Source organism: Pyxicephalus adspersus, chromosome 8 (assembly GCF_032062135.1).
Source record: "Pyxicephalus adspersus chromosome 8, UCB_Pads_2.0, whole genome shotgun sequence".
Lineage (NCBI taxonomy): Eukaryota > Metazoa > Chordata > Amphibia > Anura > Pyxicephalidae > Pyxicephalus > Pyxicephalus adspersus.
The window spans coordinates 31231535-31252749 of NC_092865.1; the positions used below are offsets into that span (position 1 = coordinate 31231535).

At 37.8% G+C, this 21215-nt stretch overlaps 1 protein-coding gene and 1 long non-coding RNA gene across 2 annotated transcripts in view; one reads left to right on the forward strand and one right to left on the reverse strand.

The window, feature by feature from the left end:
* Nucleotides 1-12128, forward strand: part of LOC140336660 (uncharacterized) — a 64818-nt gene extending 52690 nt beyond the window's left edge. The window contains exon 3 of the long non-coding RNA XR_011921927.1: nucleotides 12068-12128. This is a non-coding gene — a long non-coding RNA (uncharacterized lncRNA). The remainder of the gene's footprint in view (nucleotides 1-12067) is intronic.
* HS2ST1 (heparan sulfate 2-O-sulfotransferase 1) overlaps nucleotides 1-21215 on the reverse strand; it is a 96704-nt gene that overhangs the window by 9438 nt on the left and 66051 nt on the right. The window contains exons 3-5 of the mRNA XM_072419921.1: nucleotides 9776-9861; nucleotides 8818-8956; nucleotides 7119-7216 (exon numbers count right to left, since the gene is read on the reverse strand). Coding sequence (XP_072276022.1) covers nucleotides 7119-7216; nucleotides 8818-8956; nucleotides 9776-9861 — 323 coding nt within the window. The remainder of the gene's footprint in view (nucleotides 1-7118; nucleotides 7217-8817; nucleotides 8957-9775; nucleotides 9862-21215) is intronic.

Consider the following 21215-nt stretch of genomic DNA (forward strand, 5'->3'; position numbering starts at 1 on the left):
GACTCATAAAAGAACAGCTGTTACTTGATTGCTTTGCTTGGAACACCACAAATACTTTTCCTTCTTTCCACTTTCATAAAGTGGCCTTTGGTAGGGTAAAAAATACAATGATAACTTTTTAATAAAAATAGATATTGCAAAGAGAGTTTTCACTCACATATTTATGTATGCATTCTACTTTTATTTTCTAATGGAAACCATTCCAAGACTCACAAACAATGAGCATAATTTATGCACTTCTACCGTTTTCTGATGATCCTCTAGAGCATTTGAAACAGTTAAATGGTAAATTTTGCAAATGGCTACATGCTTGTCTATAGGAACTCGCCCACCCCAAACATTGCTGTGCCGAAGGCTGCTACAATCAGGTCCAATAAATCATGGGATGACACCCCAAACACCGCAATGCCAGAAGCTGCGACAATTCGTTTTTGGATGCTGAATTGTGAGATGACACCCCATCCAAAATATGGTAATGACAAAGTCTGTTAAATCAGCACCCAGATATTGAATTGTGAGAAGACACCCCAAACCCTCACCTGGCAATGCCAGCTTCTGCTAAAATCAGGACTCAGATCTTGAATTGTGGGATGCCACCCACGTCCCTCATGTGACAATACCTGGGTTTACAATTACAATCAGGCACCGTCGGCTACCAGCAGGAGCTTATAGTTGGTATTAGGCTATGAATGGTTAAGAAAATTATACCAATGAAGAGTAAAAGGTTACCAAAATAACAAAGCTGTTTTATAATGAACAAGCTTCATCACTCTATTTTCAGTAGAAAATAGTATTCTTGCTGTTAAATATTGCATTGCTTAAATTAAGAGTTTTTTATTCATGTATGTCAATTCTTTTGCACAGTAAACCAATCAAAAGCCATCTTACTCTAGTATCACCTAGAGAGTAAAATCAGATTGGCTTCTTTGGGTTTCTACATCTGGGATTACTAGCCGCCTAGTGTGCAATGCAATCCTTGTGAATGAAAGGTGGCATTCTGGAAAACAAACAGCTGGAGATCAGGAAGTTTGTATACAGTGCAGTAATATTGCCTCATTTGTCAGAAGTCTAATTACACCTTCATCTTCTCATAAATTTTTAATGACATTTTAACACTTTTGCTCTATATCCTGCTGATTGTTTACTGTTTTCAGCTAATTAAAAAATTCCCAGGTTGGAAAAATAGGATCAGATTTTGCACAGCCTTATGCTGGATAACTGAATTGTTATGTTCTAGACTTATTACATACTGAGGGTAGATGTAAACATTTTGTGTTTTTATTAAACAATCTATAAGTTTATTACTAGGCACTTTGACATGACAGAGGTACAGAGGATTACATGGTTTGCATAGAATGTTGGATCTTTTATATGTAACTGAGCTTTAAAGAAAGGCTCAGCTTCATAAAAAAGGCAAGAAAAATCTTCCCTGATTTCACATCATACACTGTACAGCCGAGACAATAAATCAACTGACAGATGAAGTGAAAGCCATTGATTTTCTTAGTACAATGATGCCTGTCAAGGGGTGGGCATATAAGGTAACAAGTAAACTGTCAGTTTTTGCAGAATATATATTGGAAGCTAGAAAAATGAGAAAGTGTAAAGATCTAGCAGACTGGGTGAAAGCATCTCCGAATTAGCAGGTATAGCGAGCGGGGTGTTACGGTAGGCAATGGTTAGTACCTGCCAAAAGTAGCTGAAGTAAGGTCACCCAATGAACTGCAAACAGGATCATGGGCATTCAACACATATTGTACAGGGGGGTGTGGGGGGGGGGAGGTAACCTGTCTGATTTGATTTCATAGAAGAGCTACTAAAGCCCCAATTGTTAAGTAATGTTGGCCACAAGAATGAAGGGTCAGAACACACAGAGCCCCCATGCTGATCTGTCCAACTCTGTAAGTACCTAGAATGGGCACATGAGTGTCAGAACAGGCAATGAAGCAATTGTAAGAAGGTCCCCTGGTCTGATAAATCATGTTTTAATTGTATGGGTACATGGTTTACCTGGGGAAGTGATCAGCAGGATGTAGTATTAGAATCTGCTTCCAACATCTTGGTGCCAGATACCATAGGGCTCTATTTAAAGGGCCTGTGAAGCCCATACTTTGATGAGTTATTTTTCTAGAAGAAAGGGGACGTTACACAATGGGCCTGATTTATTATTAAGCTCTCCAAGACTGGAGAAGATAGACTATGGTGGAAGAACCTTTAAGATATGAAAACATTTGCCAACTAATAGCAATGATTTTTAGTAAATCCATTCCAGGTTTGCTGATCCACCAGCATGGGTGCTGGTTCACCCATGACAGGGTATCTTTTCCAGTCTTGGTGATGTTTAAAAAAATCAGCACCATAGTTTATAATTTTTGGGGGGGTTACATTCCGGAACATTAAAAAAACCTAAAAATCTAATTTAAGGATTTATTAATGACTAAATACCTGCTGATCAGCTTTGAATGTAGGTCTGCTTTTATATAAATACCATTGGAAGAACGACGAGTCCAGCTATGTGCTTTGTCTGTATAGACACCCATGTAATTGGTTGTATCTGGGTTCATTGTATGGCTTTTCTAGAGCATACTTATCTGCTGCTCCTTACCCAGTTATTTTGACCTCAAACCATCCTTATAAGCACTACTTGGAATGATTACATGATAAAGTTAGTGGGGGTTGGGCTTTGGGTTCCAGTGAAAGAGGTGACAGTACAGATTCTCTAAACCAGGGGTGTCCAATACGTCGATCGCGACCTACTGGTCGATCGCAAAGGCAACGTGAGTTGATCGCAGAGCCCTGCCTTACCCCTCCCTGTTGTACGTCTATAGGGATGCTGGGGATGTCTTTCGTCAGACAACACCAGGAACTTTGCAGGCTCCTGTAACAGTGAGGAGTGAGGCAGAGAGGGCAGTCTGAGGTGAGCAGTGCAGTTCAGGTGTCAGAGTTCAATTACCGAGATACCTTTGTACAGATTAGCAGTTCTTTTTCTTGCAGCACGTCATTCTCCTGACAGGTGAACTTTAGCTTTCCTGTCATTATAGTCTTGTAGTGCAATGTTCTGCCATTCAATGTCTCATTAGCTTCAGTCACTTCTGTGTCATACTCAGTGTGTGTATATATATATATGTTTAGCATTTTATTTGTTGGTAGATCATTTTGACTTGGTCATTTTAAAAGTAGCTTTCAAGCTCTAAACACTTGGTTGCAGCAGCGATTGATGATTACTTTGGCTATAACGCTGTCTTTTGTTCTAGGGTTTATAGACAAGTCCAACTCTTCAAGAAGGAAGCTGAAATTCTATCTTAATTTGCAGCATGGACCTTTTGTCCTTTTGTAGAAGCATTTGTTTGTTTGAAGCTTAAACAGCCCACAGATTGCAGACTTAGGGAACAATGTCATGTCTGAAAAATAGCGCGCACATAGCTGTATGTACGGTCTGCAGACAAAGAACACAAATTGCTGTAATAGCGCTCTTGGGTTATCAGGCTTATAATTTTCCCACATCGCTTTCTGAGTGCACAAAAAGAATTATTGATTTATCTACTGTGTTTTGTTCCCATTCTTCTTTGAAATATTTTAAATCTTACACTGGTGCCTGTAGCCTCTAGCAACATGTTAACTGGCAGCTGGACTTGAGAAAGAAGCCCTTTTCTTGGAACCATAATACAACATGCCATAATGTTTAATGAGTTTTAGGGCTATATTTTTATATGGGGATATGCTAATAAGGCTTTAATCAAAGCTTATTAATCACCCCATGGGTTTACTAAGCATTGAAACTTGTTTTGGCAGGTGACGGGGTCTTTTTCTATACCTCTCTGACACTAGGTAACCATTCCACCAGAATTCAGCATCAGATGTCCCTGAAATCCTTTTAAAATGATTGCCGCATCCAAATCAATGCCAGCGTTGGTACTGAACACTAATGTGTTTTAACATATTCACTTACATTTGCAGAAATAAAGGCATTTGGCAAGCAAGAACAGGCGTTTGCACCGAGATAGGTACTTGCAAAAGCTACAAAGGAACATTTTAAGTGAAGGAAGGGTTTGGACTGCCTGACAAGTTTTTTTTTCTGTTGTGCAGGTTCATCCCCTTTATTTTTCTTAGGGACCAGTGTCAGGGAGACAAAGTGACAGGAACTCGAAAATTACACTCAAGTTTTCCAATGACAGTCTGTTATAACACGAAGAGATGTTAACGCTGAGGTCTCTGGTAACATGGCAGCTCTTCACGAGTTTGGGGGCTATGGGCCTAACTTCTTTGTGTCTGAGAACTCGAATGTGTGGAGCTCAGCGTACAGACAGACCAAAAAGTATTAACTGGCAAGTAGAAGAGATGACAATCGTTTATATACGAAAAAACCTGCCTGTCATCACTTTAATTTTTGCCTAAAGTTGAATCCTAATACATTGTATTTTCAGCTAACAGGTGATATTTACTTGAAATGCAACCCTCATAAGATCTTAAATGTGCAGTCTGCTCATATAAATCCTTTCAGCAAACATCTATTTGGTTATCTAGCTCAATCTCCCTAAAACTCCTGGGGGGCTTTGTTTCTCAAACTAGGCATCTTCCACAAAACATGAAACCCTTGGGTTCAATATGTAAAGTGACCTTGACCTTACTTGGACACTATATTTACCATGTTACCTTATTGTTTTATGGTATTCTCCCTGTACCCCCACCCTTATGTTCCCTTGTTACTCCTTATTTTCTTTCATTTTTCCCCAATCCCTCGTTTTGATCAAGACCAAGGGACTTCTCATTAAACTATATGGAATCAATGGAGGACACTATAACCAGCTAGAAAGTTCAAGAGGCAAGTTGGGAAATAGTTCTCAGACAGAAACTTTATTACCCTAAGACTCTGAAATAATTTACATCATGCAACATTACATTCCTGCAAGTGCTTCAGAAAATCATGAGGCCCGATTTATATAAAATCCGGTGCCCTGGTATTTATTATTCTATGCATTCAATATAACTGCCTCCCGCTATCAATAAATCTTTTTTGTAAACTTTTATCCAAATGTTCCTTTTTACATATTTAAGCACTATGTACTGTGTTAAATAATTGTATTGATTTTACCTTCATCAACTACCCTTCATCAGTCAAATAACAGGGAAATAATTTCTTAGAATCTTTACGTTACCTGTTACTAATACCAGGTCACCTTTACTGAACCCAGTTATAAGAAATTATTCTACATCATGAAAAGGTTTCACCACCTTATAACCACTAATAGGAACAAGCATTTTAGATTATGTTTTTACATTCATAAATGTCCACAACACCAATTTATATAGCAAGGCGTCCCTAATAAAAAAGGCTACGAGTGTCCATGTGAATATACATGTACACACATACTAATACATCTCCATAGTCCATGTGTGAATGATCCAATACAATGCATGAATATTTTTATGATATATGACATTATATTGTGAGTCCCTTTGAGGGACAGCTAGTGACATGACTATGGACTTTGTACAGGGCTGTGTAATATAATGGCGCTATATAAATACTGGGTATTAATAATATTTACAGCAAATACACTTCCCAGTGTGTAAGTACCACAGCCATGTGAAAGCAGTCATTTACACTTCATTTCAATAGAAACTGTATACCCATTGAAGAAGGATGCTTCATCTTAGTCTGAATTGTTTGAATGGCATACCTAAAAATATGAATTATACTGCAGGTTTAAATCAAAATCTATAAAATCTGATCTCCAGCTAGATAAAAAAAGCACAAATAAATGCAGTTCTGTAACTCAGTGATAATGTAGACCCAACTGAACCTTCAGTTTAAATCGGCTGCATACATTCCAGTTAGAATACATAAAGCTTTAGATGTCTTACAGCTTATTATCTTTCTAAGCCAGTCACAGGCTGAATAAAAAAGCCTGTTTTCTTGCCTCAGGTTCTGCAAAGTAGAAACCTTAAAGCAGAACTAAACCCCACTATACTCACCTGTCCCCTTTCTTTAACGCAGCCACCTTCCCCTTTCTTCAAAGGAGTTCATTCAGTTCTGGCAAGTGCAGAGGAAGCCTTTGACATTTCCACAGAATGGACAGGCATGTATGAATGCCTATTAAAGAAGGGACTCCGCCTGCCCCTTTCTGCAATAAAGTGCAGCCTGAACACCAACTTTTTCAGGGAACTTTAGTTCCACTTTATTCTCTGTGTGGTAAGAGTGACCTCTCTGTAGAGAATCAGAAAAAAACTAAGTCAGCCAAGTCAGACCTATAGCAAGGTTCACGCTTCTTACCGATTGGAAAGCACTGATTACCTATGCAGAGAGACCACTGCTTTCAGACAAAAAGTAAAGGTCCTACCATATAGCATGTGGGGGTTCTTTATTTGTGATTCATCTGCTACCCCTCCCAGACATTCCACCTCACAGGAAAACACACCTAGTCCTTCTTTTTAAATCTATAGCTCTGACTGTGTTGCTGTCAGAGCTATAGATTTAAAAAGAAGGACTAGGTGTGGCTGGATGCTGATTGACAAGCTATATCTTTATGACTCTGCTAGGACAATGCTGATACCCACAATTTCAACATTTAAAAAATGTACTGTCACAACAGGGGCAACACTTCCCTGAATTCAGGAGCAGTCAAGCATTGCTGTCACACCATCATAGGAAGGCGCATTAGGTGGACTTCACTCAAAAGGCATTTGTGGGACTTTGCCAAGGCTTTCTGTGATAATAAAATGTGTTACACTGCTTGGAAATTAGTGGGGGCTTTAATTTCAGGCTATTTAATTCCACAGCTTATGTTTTATACAGAACTGTATCACACTGCAGTTTACGGAGTTCTTTTCTCCCATGCAGACCTAATTTTCTTTATTGAAAAAAACTGTGTACAAAATATTAAACCTGTTGATCCCCTAATGGCACTGAACAGGCTGTGGCACAACAATCCAGGCAACTAAATGTTTTAAATATACCAGAGCACTTCAGAAGAAAATAATTTAAATGACAATAGCGTTCTGAGCTTTATCATTATTTCCATTTAGCATAACTCTCCAGTGCAAATTCTGATTTGTTCAGCACAGGTTACACAGATAAGATAGTTAATTAACAAGGTACGCTGGATTTATCTTCTTACCAGCATTCTGAGCTGTGGCCACAGAAGAACGGGATCTGAAGCCAAAGTTTCTCTGGAGCACAGTCGGATCCTCCAGCTGCTACACATTCATCAAAGGTCTAGAAGATAGATAAAGATGTACTGTTGGATACAAATTTCAGTAGAAGGCATAACAAACAGCTTATCCTCCCTTTGAGGGATCTGTCTTTTTTTGGTTTGCAATATTTTGATGGTAAAGAGGTTAAATATTGGCAGATGATGAAGTTTCCAGACATAAGTGGTCACATTTTGATTACAGCAGTTTCATCATTTTTATCTGGCTGCAATGCTGCTTGACACATTCAGGAAAGCTAAAGCCTAGGCCAAGCATGATAATGTTTCTATGAGAAACCAGCCCCATTCATGCATCAAAGTAAACAAACATGGCAGGAGCTCCAAAAATACAAAATAGAGCTAAAGTCCATAGCACTAAACTTTGCAGATTTGACATTTAATTAAAATTACATTCCTAGACTATTTTGTTTTTTGGTTTTAAAGAAAGTGGCAGACCCCTCAGTCAGGTTTTTATTTCTGCTCTGTCACCCCTGTTGTAAATCTACCCACTATTTGTTCTGGCAACCAATGTCACTAAAAAAGAGTAATCGCAAATCAAAAAAGTTTTGCTGAGGGGAAATCTTCCTGCTCTGTTGGGAGGCTTTGAACTACTTCTAAATTCTTCTCATTTCTGTTGCTTCTCCAAGACAGGAAGTGATGGTAAATCTCATCACAGGGGATAACGACAGTTAAAAAAAAAGAGGTTTTAACCATTTCCCATGCTAATCAATTCAAAAACACAGAAAATAGTTTAATAACATTTATAGCAGTAATCGATCTGAAATACAGCTGGCATCCAAAACTTAAATTTCAAATCAGGGCTATTGCTTTACCCTTATAACAGTTTATGGGGACTGGGTCACTGAATAATGATAAAAATAGAATTCTCTGCATTATTGAACCTAAAAAACAAAGTTAAGAAATAGACTTTATATGTTAGATGACATACTAGTAACATTATCAGTACATATAGCTCAGACTTAATGTTTTTTTTTCCGCACAAAAACAACACAGATCTTACTAGACGTAGCTACCCTGTATGTTTGTGATTTGCCATGTTTTTAAAAAATATAACAAAATCATAATTTTCTTTCAGCTATTCTCATCCTAGGTATCCATATCTAATATTGTACATATTAGGACTGATGACTAAGAGGATTTGAACAATCTGGTGAAAGAGACAAAAATATGGGGCAATCCACTGGGAGTCCAGTTGTGAAAATGTTGAGAACCACAAATTAATTTTATACCAGCAAGGCATTTCCATTGGACAGGGAGTTTGCTGGTCAGGCTTAGCGTGAGGGTATGACCAATACTAAACCTAAGGCCCCTATACCAAGGTTAAAGTTGTCTTAGAAAAAGCACAAAAGAGTTCATAATGTATGGTGTCTCAAAAGCAGATTTTGCAAATGCTATTGACCAAATATTTTTTTGCAATTAAAATGACTTTTAGTGTGGATTGCTATGAACAAATATAAGTAGCTCAGATGTTCTATCTTGCAAACTATTGTTTTATTCTGCCCAAGTTTTGTGATACCATCACCACCAATAATAAAACTTCTCTAGCAAACTATGTACTTTTCACCATTACAATTATACATTTTGAAGACATATTAAAAAAAAATACCTTTTTATCTCCTTGCTTTCTCCTGCGTAAACCTGGCCTATAGTCATCTCCAAAACGAAGGAAGTAGTAGTATGAAACAAGCCTCTCTATGGGATCCCTAATGACATTGATATATATGGGCTTCTTCTTGACTCCAAACCTGAAATTTAAAGTTGAAACATTAACTACAGCAGATCCACGTCCATCTAGAAAAGTCCACACAATGCTGCTGGACTCATTTTCTTTTTCAGAAAGATACAAAAATCATACTCTGGTCACACAGTACCACTCACTGCATGGTTTACACATGTAATATGTAATGGGTGTGCGATGGGGCAAATTACTGTCTGTATTGTTAGACATCAGGTGATTGTGCAGAATGACAAGGCTTTCCTCTGCCTCCAAATATATATGAGATATCCAATAGGTAAAACTGATTTCTAATACAAAAACTCTTCACAACATAATTGGGCATCAGAAACAAACATAACACTACCAGTGTGGCTACAAAGCATTAAAGCAGTAGACAAATGTAGCTTGATCGGTAAATGGATCAACAGTTCTAGAGATTGGGTAGAAATGGTTATGTAGAGTTGCTTTACACAAATGGCTGATTGGATATGGCAGGGAAAAAATTGTAAAAACACTGATCTATAACATTAAAGAAACTTTATCATTAATTTGTACATTTTGTTATATTATTAAATTTATAGTACAACATATAGGGCACTAATGAGATGTCAGTGACATGTTTCTCCCCAGTCACAACACTAGAGGGCACTGTTTTATAACAGCTACAATCAGATTTCTGCTGAGAGTGAATCATTCTGCAGACCAATGTAGCCCCCTGAAGTAACAAAAGATTCGCTTACATGGCACAATTATAAGTCTCAGATGTTGTAGGAATCTACCATGCTGGGATAAGATTAAAAAAAGAGAGAGACATGGGAAAATGTAAAATTAACAATAAAATCCATACTTTGTGAAGTCCAAATAAGAAATGTGTCCATGGTAGAAGCCTGGCTTCATTTCCCTCCAGGAGCTTACATTCTTCACAAATCGCACCTGGGGAAAAAAAATAAAACAAGATGATTAAGATATCAATTTAGGGATTAGAAAATCATAAGAGCCAGACAGAAAGCAAATGGTTTAGTTACAGAATCTGGCTGTCTTACATGCTGGATGGGTGATTTCAAACACAGATCTGCTATAGGAAAGGGAAAAGTGGAATATTGGCGATAGCAACCAGCTTCCATCTGACATTTCCCAACAAGAATACTGCCTGTAATACGCATGCAAATAAGCTTTCACTAAAGCAGAGATGACTTCTGGGTAAATAATATTGTTACACAGTAGGGATTATACATCTTTTCATAGGCTTGCCATGTTAACATGTCATGTATCTTCCTTTTGTAGAGAACTACTGAAGTTTACCCTTCTTGTGTTTCTCATGCCAGAAATGTCACCACTTTGGCACTTCACAGGCTGATCAAACCTGCCTGCTCCATGCTAACAAGGTTTAGAAAGCTGAAAGAGTATTGTGTATGATGTTCTGAGTCAGCAGAGGTTGTGCAGCGCTAAAAGGGGAAGCGGTAGAGTGACATTATACTTACATTCACTGGATATCTGCTATACAATGTCAATGCTCCCTGATCTTCAGCCTTGTTACCCTGATCTGCATCATTTTAACTAATAAATAGTTGTATGTACGTACAAAATTACAGTCTGGTACCAAAGAAAGCATTAAAAAATTGGATATCGAAATACAGGGATATGGTCAATCTGGCCAAAAACCTATTCAATTTACTCTAGTAAACAAAAGTGAAGTAATCTCCCGTCAACCCAAAGTAAATAGGAGGTAAATGGTGGGGATTCTGCTGGTCATGGATGGGCTTTCAATATCACAGTCTCAGAACCTATGATCTGAAACTGTGCTGCCGGCAATTCCCAAGAACAAGGCCAACTGGTGCAGTCCGCTCAGGAGCTGTAAACTGCATTGCATGTAACCAAACACCATAGTCATAGCCAAGTGCAAGAAAATAGTTTGGCTCACTGCAGATCTGAAATGTCCCACAGACTGCCACTGCCCAAACTATTTTCTACACACGCACAAAGAAGGTTTTTTTTTAATTAAACAGAAACGGACATCACTATTTACATCTGCCAGCATGGACTGGAGGGGCGCTAGGAAGAGTCCAGATTTTTGTATCGCCACATCCTACATAGAGCAAACAGATATCAGTACATACACGTGTCAATACAGTTATGATTTAAAGTTAAAAATAAAACTGAAGTGTTTGAATAATTCCTGACTACCCAACAGATGGATGGTTGACATCAAAGAACAAAAAGATAGTTGCCCATGTTTAAGTTTTGTCATTACGGCACAGCCAGGAATTGCAGGTTTATTTCGCCCATACTGCCGCTGGAGGGAGCTCTTGGGAGGCAGCAAAGGGCTGCCCATTCAGGCTGTACGGGAGCTGCACATCAGAATGTAAAATATTTCAGCCTTATAAAGCTTTCTCACAAAAACAAGGTACAGTTGTTAAAATGTTTCTTCTGAAGATGGCTTTATTTTGGTATAACCTTTATAGATATAAAATTTTTTATTTACACATCTCTATTTTTTACACTGAATGCTCTAGCTGGCTGTCATTTTTACATTGGCAGCGTTAGAACATGTCACAGGTAAGCACTTGCACTCAGCTGGTGGCAGTTGCTAGCAGCATGTTAGCCATTACAGCTCCTGTGAACACCAGCTGAGTACAGAGCCATTGGCTGTGACAAAAGGACTTGGCAAAACAAGCTTCCTAAACCCATCATGCATGGTATATCTATTTTTACTACAAAACACAATCATTAGAAAAAAAAAAATACCACATACAACTTATAACACATTCTTATTTAAATCATAAAATGATAAATAGAAAGTTACTAGATCTTACATTGGACCTACATGATTATTTCCCTTTTAAGTGGATGATGGGAAATCTATGAGGGTTTACAGAGCAGCAGGTTCATCACATACAGTCATACAGAGACGCCCCGGTAACATATGAAATAATCCTGCAATGTTTACCGACATATAAAATTCAGTTGTCGATCTACATGTTGCCTTATGCTGCAGTAAAACTCTGGCTAGAGATGACACTGCACCCTTTAATTAACCTTTATCAATTAACTTATCATGACTCATCTTTGCAGCCATGTTTGCATTGTGTGCCTGTAATTGTGGTTTAAACCCAATGTTTTATTTTTTTCTTTTGTTCAGGTCCCTGCCAATGACTAAAAATACTTCTGACTGGACACTAGAAGCAACATTCTCAGAGCAGACAAAGGTACGTACCAATATCCATGAAGAATAGGAGGCTAGCTCCTTTCTAACTTTTTTAAACAACTACTGAAATAATGGGCACAATAGTTTGAATTTGAAATGCACAAAAAATAGCTGTTTTTGTTTTTTGTACAACAGATATCTACAGTGTCTTATTGAGCATTGCATGAACATGTTATGGTGTAAACAAACTTTTTATCTAAAGTTGCAAACTTTCCAAAACATTCCATTTATACCTCAGGCAGTATATCATATAGTGGTGATTCTCAGTTTTCAACATGGTAAACCCCATAAGATAATTTTTAGGTCTTCAGGGAACCCCTACTTTAATTAATATATCCACAACTTACAGTACATTAGCCTGATGGTCAGTAAGAAGAATGTCTCCTACATTACTGGTCAGTAGAAAGAATGTCACACTTACAGAAAACCAAAAACATCATTGCCCGTTGCTCAAGGAACCCCCAGCAACCTCTACAGAGCCCTGGTTGAGGAACACTGATATAGAGAGACCAAAAACAACATACTTATACAAAAAAACACAGAGTTGTTTTATTTTCCTGACAAATATGAGTGGAAATTGGCTGTCCAGGCTATAGGTATGGCTATATTGATCAATGATGAAAGTAGTGCAACATTTTACATTAACAAATTCAGGAAATCTTTAAAGGGTTTACAAAGTTTCCTCAGAACTGTACAACAAAAAGTTGTATCTAGAAGCACCCTGGGCATGGAGGAAGGCACACAATGCTGGTTAGCTTAAGCTACTTACACACTTCCAATTATTATCGTTGGAAAACGAACGACGAACGATCCTGCACGATATATACGAACGATCGTATAGCACCGATCCTGCACATAGAGATAACGACACGATCGTTCGTAGATATTGTACACACAATAGATACGATCGTTTGAGCGATAGAGGAACTATGTGCACGACAGGAAAGTGAACGAACGTTCGTTCATTACGCATGCTCTGAACATGGACGATCAACGAACGCCCGTACACACGAACGATGTTCAACGATCGTCGTCCAATCAGATCCGCCGGTCCGGTCGTTCGTTTCCAACGAGTTTCCTCGTTCGTCTGCGTCGTTGGTTACTTTTTTACGAACGATTTTTTGCCCAATCGATCGTTCGTCGTTCGATTGGAACGATAAAAATTGGAAGTGTGTACGCACCTTTAGAGTAAGATGCTTCCTTTAAGTTGATTTCTGTTTGATAAAACCTCTCTTACATCCTCGTGTCAAAAAGCAGCTTACACAATATCTCAAGAGGAAAACATTTTTCAACATATATGTAAAAATGATCAGCCGCTAATTTATTATATGTGTGTTTAGGTTTCAAACACCTTGGTTTCTATGTTTAGGCTTTAAAGCTGACCCTCATGAACACATAAAATATTACAACTGGTTATTAGCTATGAAGCTAGTTTTTAGGAATTTTCATATTGTATTCTTTCTGACAGAATCAGCTTCTATTTATAGAAATTTTCGTAGATACTTTCTGATATTGTTACAACCTCATAAGTACAAGCGCTGATGCCAGAGGATCACTGCTTGTGGGGAGACTCTACATGTAGCTTCTCCTGGCAGCTGGAACGCAGAGAATGAATAGCGAAGGTGGCGCGGAGCAGTACTAGTACTTTGAACATAAATTTTAGGAAGGTAGTCACCAAAGAAGACAGAGTGGCTCCAGTTCCATCATTCTGCTGTATTGGTCCCAGATCTTTTGTTTAGGTGGCTTTAAAAAGGTAATAGAAAGAAGAAGTGGGAAAATTGTGTAGCTAAGAATTAATCTAAGTATGAGATTTATTCAAGGAGCATAAGGAAACTTGTCAGGACATATCCGTGTTCCCCAGAAAATAAGACAGGGTCTTATATTTATTTTATCTCTGAAAATTGCATTAGGGCTTATTTTCAGGGGATGTCCTATTTTTCTCATGTACAAAAAATATATATTTATTCATGTACAAAATCTGTTTTTATTCATGTACAAAAAATCTATAGCATTGTCCTATAGCAATTCCTAAAAGATACATCTGTGTTACCTGTGACCTGTCAAAATCACAGATTTTTTCTGGTATAAACATATTCATAAATCACGAATAAGAATGGACAAAAATGATTAATGAAAAAAAAACACCATAAGCTCCATAAGCAAACAAGTGCAACATAACAAGAAAATGTGCTGACAATTAACATGTGACTCATAGAGTAACATGCAGACACAGAAGCAAAACTTCCAAAGCTTTGTTGATGTTGACCACAAACAGTAACCAATATAAATCTAAACAAAAAGTTTGTTTTGAAACAGATATCAACTTTATTGAATGTTCTAAACTACGAGTGCTGAATAAAACTCTAAAAAAGCTTTATGGAGCTTGGAAAGCTATTAACCTATATAACTCCCCCTGTAGTTTTAGCAGAAGGTAGAGACTAGGTGTTAAAAATGAAGCTCACACCTTGAAGCAAGTCAGTATTGTGCCAGATCCATGTATTCTTTGCTTGGTTTTCTGCACAGCCAGGAGCGGTACATCTAAAAGCTGCTGTTTTCATTTAGATAGCAGACACACTGCTTTTTCACCACTGCTGCCAAACTTTGCTGTTACATAAAAAATAATTGAAGATGTGCATACACAATCTGCTCTCATAAAAATAATTTATGCCTGAGCTGCAGACTGGAGACCTGCATTTTCTTCCCGTTTGATAGGAGACCTTAATTAGCCCCTGCTGAAACACTCTGGCGATTGTGGCATTTTGAAAGTTAGTTATATAATTTTAATTGCTGTTGTCAAAGTAACCAAGACATAATGCAAAATTACCCAACTGATAACTTATTTATTTACTGTTCTAGAACACAACGCTTCAGCAATATATCTCTGTGCTTAGGAGGTTCACCAACAGTACTACTGGAACCAGCGTGATTTTCCTAAAATTGGACTACTACACATCCAGTAATCATAGAATTTTATATGCTGATGGTTTGGCATATGGACCAGAGCTGCTAATGACGTCTCTGGGACTGTCCTAGCCTTACTAACTAGTAAATACTAACTTGGAACAAACATGCAGAATAAAATAAAATAAAATAAGAAATGCTTGTTTCAGAAGTAATAAACATGAAGAGATCAAAAATGACAGTGCTGGAGCTTGCATATCTAAAAGCCAGGTCAGCAACTGCAGCTCCAATATTTCTGCCCTCAGTATGCCCAGACTATGCATACTTCAGTATTTCAATACAATCAGTGCTTAAAGGCATAAGCAAGGTAGTCATGGCATACACCCTTACCAAAATACATAATAAGGGTGAGCATGCCAAAAACATTTAATCCTTTCTATATTGTATGGTAATGCTGTTTATGTAATGTAGATGATCTATATACCTCACATTTACATGCAAGTAATTGTGATCATTTTTGTTGAGGGAAAGTCAAAATTGGTGTATTGCAGGGAGCCTCTCCTGTTCCTAAACAAGTGATAGTATACCACCCTTCATAGCAGTGTAAAGATTCTTCAAATCTCCAATAAAGAAGATATCTAATAAATAATAATAATAGATAATCAAAAGTAAATATCTGAAAAACATAAGGACAATGAGGTTATCAGGTCACTGCAATAAAATCCTTTGAAGGAAGATCTCTGTGTATTGATAGATGAATCCATAAAATGCATGGGTACGGGGTCTCAGACTAAAGCTACGTACACACTTCCAATTATTATCGTCGGAAAACGAACGACGAACGTTCCTGCACGATATACACGAACGATCTTTTGCCCAATCGATCGTTCGTCGTTCGATTGGAACGATAAAAATTGGAAGTGTGTACGCACCTTAACAAGAGCTAGTATGCAAGTATTGGTGGAAATAATGTAATTAGTATAAAACTATAACTAAATGTATCTATATGTCCAAACAAGTATCCAGTTATTATGTGGTGTACAATCCTCATGAAGCAAATGTAAAACTTCTCTACTTCCTCTGACTGACCCAAATCCCTCTTTCGTAGTTATACTCCCCACCTTCCAGCCACTGCAAATCTCAATGGGAAGGTTTCAGCAATAAAACCTGGCATGTCAGTGCAAACAATGTTAACAGCCATATCGCCTCATTCCAATGTAGGGCAAGCATACGCAGTCTATAAAAAAGTGCTACTTTGCTCTAAATTCAGGAACAGTGATTGTTGCTACTCTTTTACACAATGCTGTATTAGGTACTTTACTGGCAAAATCTACAGAGACTTGTGTGACAATTTTTTAGGGAGACTAAGAAAAAACTGTCAATGTAAAGATGTAAATGTACAATACTATATAAACTTAAATGTAAACCAATTCTGCCCTCAAAATGGCAATAAAAGTGATCTTGGTTTATAGTTGGGTGACACTAAGTGGCATGTCCTGGAACTGCACTTGTCTTAGGCTTGACAGATCTGAGGAGCTGGTAAAGAGAAGCCAATTGTAACTAAATAAATACATGGAGAGCAAAATATCATCTGCTAGTGGCCTGCACTAACACAAAAGATCATTGTGAAAACTACCCATTATCAACAACTGAAAAGAAGAATATACTTGAAAAAATAGGGGAAAGCATACAGAGGTTGAGACCACATGAAATTATTTTTTATTTAAAATAACACATCACAGATCCTTCTATCAAGATATTTTCTACTGGCATTTTTATTGATTGTTGTCAGAAAATGTTAACAGTGATGGAAAAAAAAACACACAAGACATACAAAATGTAAATGAAAACAAATGGCTCACTTTGCATAACTGAATTTTTTACAACAGAAAAAAGTCTGCAGAAAAAAATAATTGCAGTGCAAAACAGCAAGCTGATAATTAAGACCACAAAATATGCTATTTAAAATAAACAATGAGATTTCAGAAAATAAGAGGCTAATTTAATATACTGAGTTCCGTCAAATCTGGCGAGAACACATTTGTGATTAAGTAGGAAATAGTATGTCTAAAACATTAAAAAAAAAATCTCAGTAAACTAAACCTAGCACAAGTAAGGTTTAATCTCAATACCTCTTCAGGTGCTTTGCAGCTGGTGGTGTCCCCACAAACTTCAATAGAGAGATTCAATCCAAAATCTTTAGATTACTGGATAAAGTCAGCGGGGGACGCACCACAAAATGTCACAAAATGTAAATAAAAAAAATAAGAAACGAGAATCTGAGAGACCTCTGTGCTGCAGTAGGGCCGCCTGTATCTTGTTGATTGGCTTAGTGGTGTAAATTACACAGATAATGAGAAATGATGATGTTTATTTCTGTTGTCACCCTGTCAGTTTCTGCAGGGCTCCCTGATGAACTGTCCTGCAGCATCCCACACCCGTCTGCCCCACCAGCTCTGAGCATCCATTTGCACTTCCTGTCTCTCATGTCTGTGGGTGGTCATGCACACACTGACACAGTCCAGGGAGGTGGAACTGCTAAAAAGGGCAGAGGCTATTTTAGCCTCAGCAATAATGGTGACTGGTGCTGTGACTGCACCAGCTACCTCGCATTTGGATACTGTTGGTACCCGGCCATATTCCTTGTCTGGGCCTGGATTATGCTTTACATGCCACCTGGACCTTTGCCTAAACTTGGATTACACTTTGCCCGCCCTGTCATGTCGCCTGGAATTTGGCTGCCTGCTGCCAGCTCTGTTGTCTTCTCTCTGCCTCTCTCACCTGGTGTACACTGTCTGCACCAGACCCTCTCTGTCCTCCTTCCTTAGGGGTGACCCCTTGACATGGAGACACCTTGCAGCAAAGAACCCAATGGTCTCTAGACTACCGGCCTATTACCTCTTTTGGGGTGTTCTGGTGAAGACCAGGTGTCATTTATATCCCGCACCTCAGGTGATCCCATGCGATAAAATGTATGTGCGTACACACACACACAATCAGTTCTTCAGTTCTCGTGTGGCATTCAAAGGATTGATGACATTTGATTTTGCAGTGCATGGGAAATGGCAGCCAGTTGTAATATAATTAGTTATGAAAATAGGATGTGAAGTCTTTGTTTTAATTTTATATACTGATGTATATAAAAATGAGTATAGATTATTTTTTCTGAAAAGCCTACATGCTACCTTTGTTAGTATGAAACCTTCTGACCACCTATCTGGACCAATTTGTGCTATTTTGCTGCATATTTGCATCATACAACAAAAGTATAATTTAAAAATGTTTTTTTTTTTTTAACATTCCTATCCCCCCTCCTCTCTCCGTCCCAACCTCGTCTATAACCTCATGGTTGGCTGTTATCGATAGCTTCAGGCTGGAGGTAAAATACATCACTTACCACATGTGTTATGCCCTGTGAATTAACATTTATGGGTATTTATCTCAGTGAACTAACATTTAAATAAATATTCAATAAAATCAGCTTGTGTAGGATAGAATTTGTTAGGAGTTTAAAAAATAATTTAACCCTGGAAAACCCTTGAAAATATCTGGTGATATTATACTCTGGTTTGTTAGCTCAATTCATCCCACAATACCCCCAGACGGGTTTTATAGATTGCTCTCAACCTGGTAAAATGATGCACATTTAGTGACACTGGCCAGTGGTGAGTATGCTATGGATATATAACCTTGTTTGCTAGTTACTACATACTAATCTACACAAACACCCTGGAGGCTTACCTAATAGATCCATTTCTGCCCTCCTTCAATTAGAGCAAAACACACTGTACATTTTTGACCATTGCCAGAGCCTTGCAGACTACTTGTTTAAGCTTTAAAACCCACAAATAAGATTAGGTAGAATAATGATGAAAGCCTAACACTTATATATGGAGTCGGATAAGAAATTCTAAAACCTGGCAAACCCCAAATTCCAACTTCCAATATACAAATTGTCAAGTGTTCCATTCAAAGAATCATCTGTGATCATTGCTATCCTATCTATATGGACATTTTGGTTTTGGGCTCCCTTGGGCTCTCTAATCCCTTCCTCATTTATTTTTATAACTCCTCTTTCCATACACTTCAGTCCTAGACTTTTGGCATAATGGCTATTTTCCCATTCCCACTCCCATTCAGAGCCCGACATCCTGATATTGTACAATATAGGAATATCTGATTATTTTTATATGTACCAGATATTTGCATTGCTATTAATTCAATTTTGATTGTAAAAATTGGCTCCATGAGCCAGCTACTGTAATGTTTTCATTAACCATCAACATCTCTATGTTGAGCCTCTTTATTTGGCAATGTATTGACAATCTTTCAATACACTTTTTGTGATTGTGTAAATCACTTTGTTACATCTGGTTTCTTTCTTCTTAAACAGATGATTCTGTTCAATTTAATGATTGTATTTTCACCTACATGTTCTCTTGCTGAGCATTAGCATCTGTTTGGTATATTTATTTAATTATGCACTGGACCATATGCCTGAAAAATCCTTACCGTGCCCATACCCACAAACTCTAAAGTTCAGGCCCCAGATTCCATATTTAATTGGTTTTGATAGTGAAAATTAGTGCACAAAGGCACAAAGAAAGTAGTAATTGTGGAATGTGCAAGGGTTTCATCACACGTCCCCTTGTCAAGGGATGAACACAGTTTTTGCAAGGTCCTGGATAATAATGAACTCATTAGGCCTTAAAAGCCATTAGATGTTACCTGGTAACTGCAAAACGTAACATCTGACTCTTCAATCTTCAAGCTTTTACTTAAAACCTAAAAATGATTCCACTAAAAATGGAATAGAATGTGGGAACAGTCAGCCATGAAGCCGAGAAGGAAGACTGATCCCAAACATACCTCAAAAGTTGCTGTGAATCAGGGGACTGTGAAATTCCAAAACCTTCCTGTCACTGAACATTTGTAGGCATATCCTAAACATGATGTGCTTGCAAAACTGGAAGTGGATGTGTGGAGGGGTGAGCAAAAATACTTACAAGAACTAAAAGAAATATGCACCACTCCAGATCAATAACCATAAGTTATTGTGTTAAGAAATGTCACAGATAATCAGACAATCCTCATTTGATGCTTTCTACCCAATAAGGTCTTTATGTAGAGTAGAATTAACAGGAAATGGAAAGTTTGGCTTTTAAAATCTGGGATCAAGCTGGGCTTTGTTGTAGAAAGGGACAGGCTATGTCTCTTCTGCAATAAGCTTTCTTACCTATCTGATCGCCCTCCTAATCTGTAAAAAAAAAAAAAATACCTAGCGCATCCCGGCTTCCTCTGTGGCTGCCAAGATTAAATGAACTTCACCATCACCACTTTCTGCAAAAAAGAATCTGCCTGGTCACAATTTTTTAATATTTGTGTTTAGTTCTATTTTAACAAAGTGCCAATATTTAAACCATTACCTTGCCTCGCCTACATAAATAACACCGCTGAAATATATTAAAATCTTTTCAAAAAATGTTAGTTGTGTATATAAAATATTACGTATTTGTGCACAGTATAAAGCTGATCAGGTTTTATACAATTTATTTTTTTAGCATTGTTTTCTGCAGTGATTCTATACCATTTTTACCTATGAAAAGGGTAAATATGTAATTTCGCCAAGGGTGTCTAGACATCAGCATGTATCCCCCTGCCACTGAAACGTGGAAATTATGAGGCATTTAACTATACAGGTGGTGTGGTATAACCCAGAAAAATTCAAACTATATTGCTTGCTCCCTGGGTACAGGTGCACATTAAATACATAGTGACAACAACCCAATTTCCTTCTGTTCCATGTGCTGTAAGACACTTCACAGGCCATGATCACACAGGTGTTAATGTGATGAATGTAATGAGCGGAGATCACCAGGAGCAGAACAAGGATAATAATCCCTAAGGGATCATAAACTCAAACAACTCCATTCAATGCGCTGCTTTTCAATCAACACAGCTTGAGGTGCTTCTCCCAGCAGAACACATGCAGGGGGAAATATGGATGTCTTTTTTCATTGCATATGTTTGGTATTTGGTACACACCTGTATGTACCAATGTTTTTGTTTTATGATAGACTTTTCTTTCATTCACAGAGCCATCAAGGTTTAAAGGGAAAACCTTCCATTTTAGCACCTAACCTGCTTTTTCAGGACAGAGCATTAACATTTGCTATGCTGG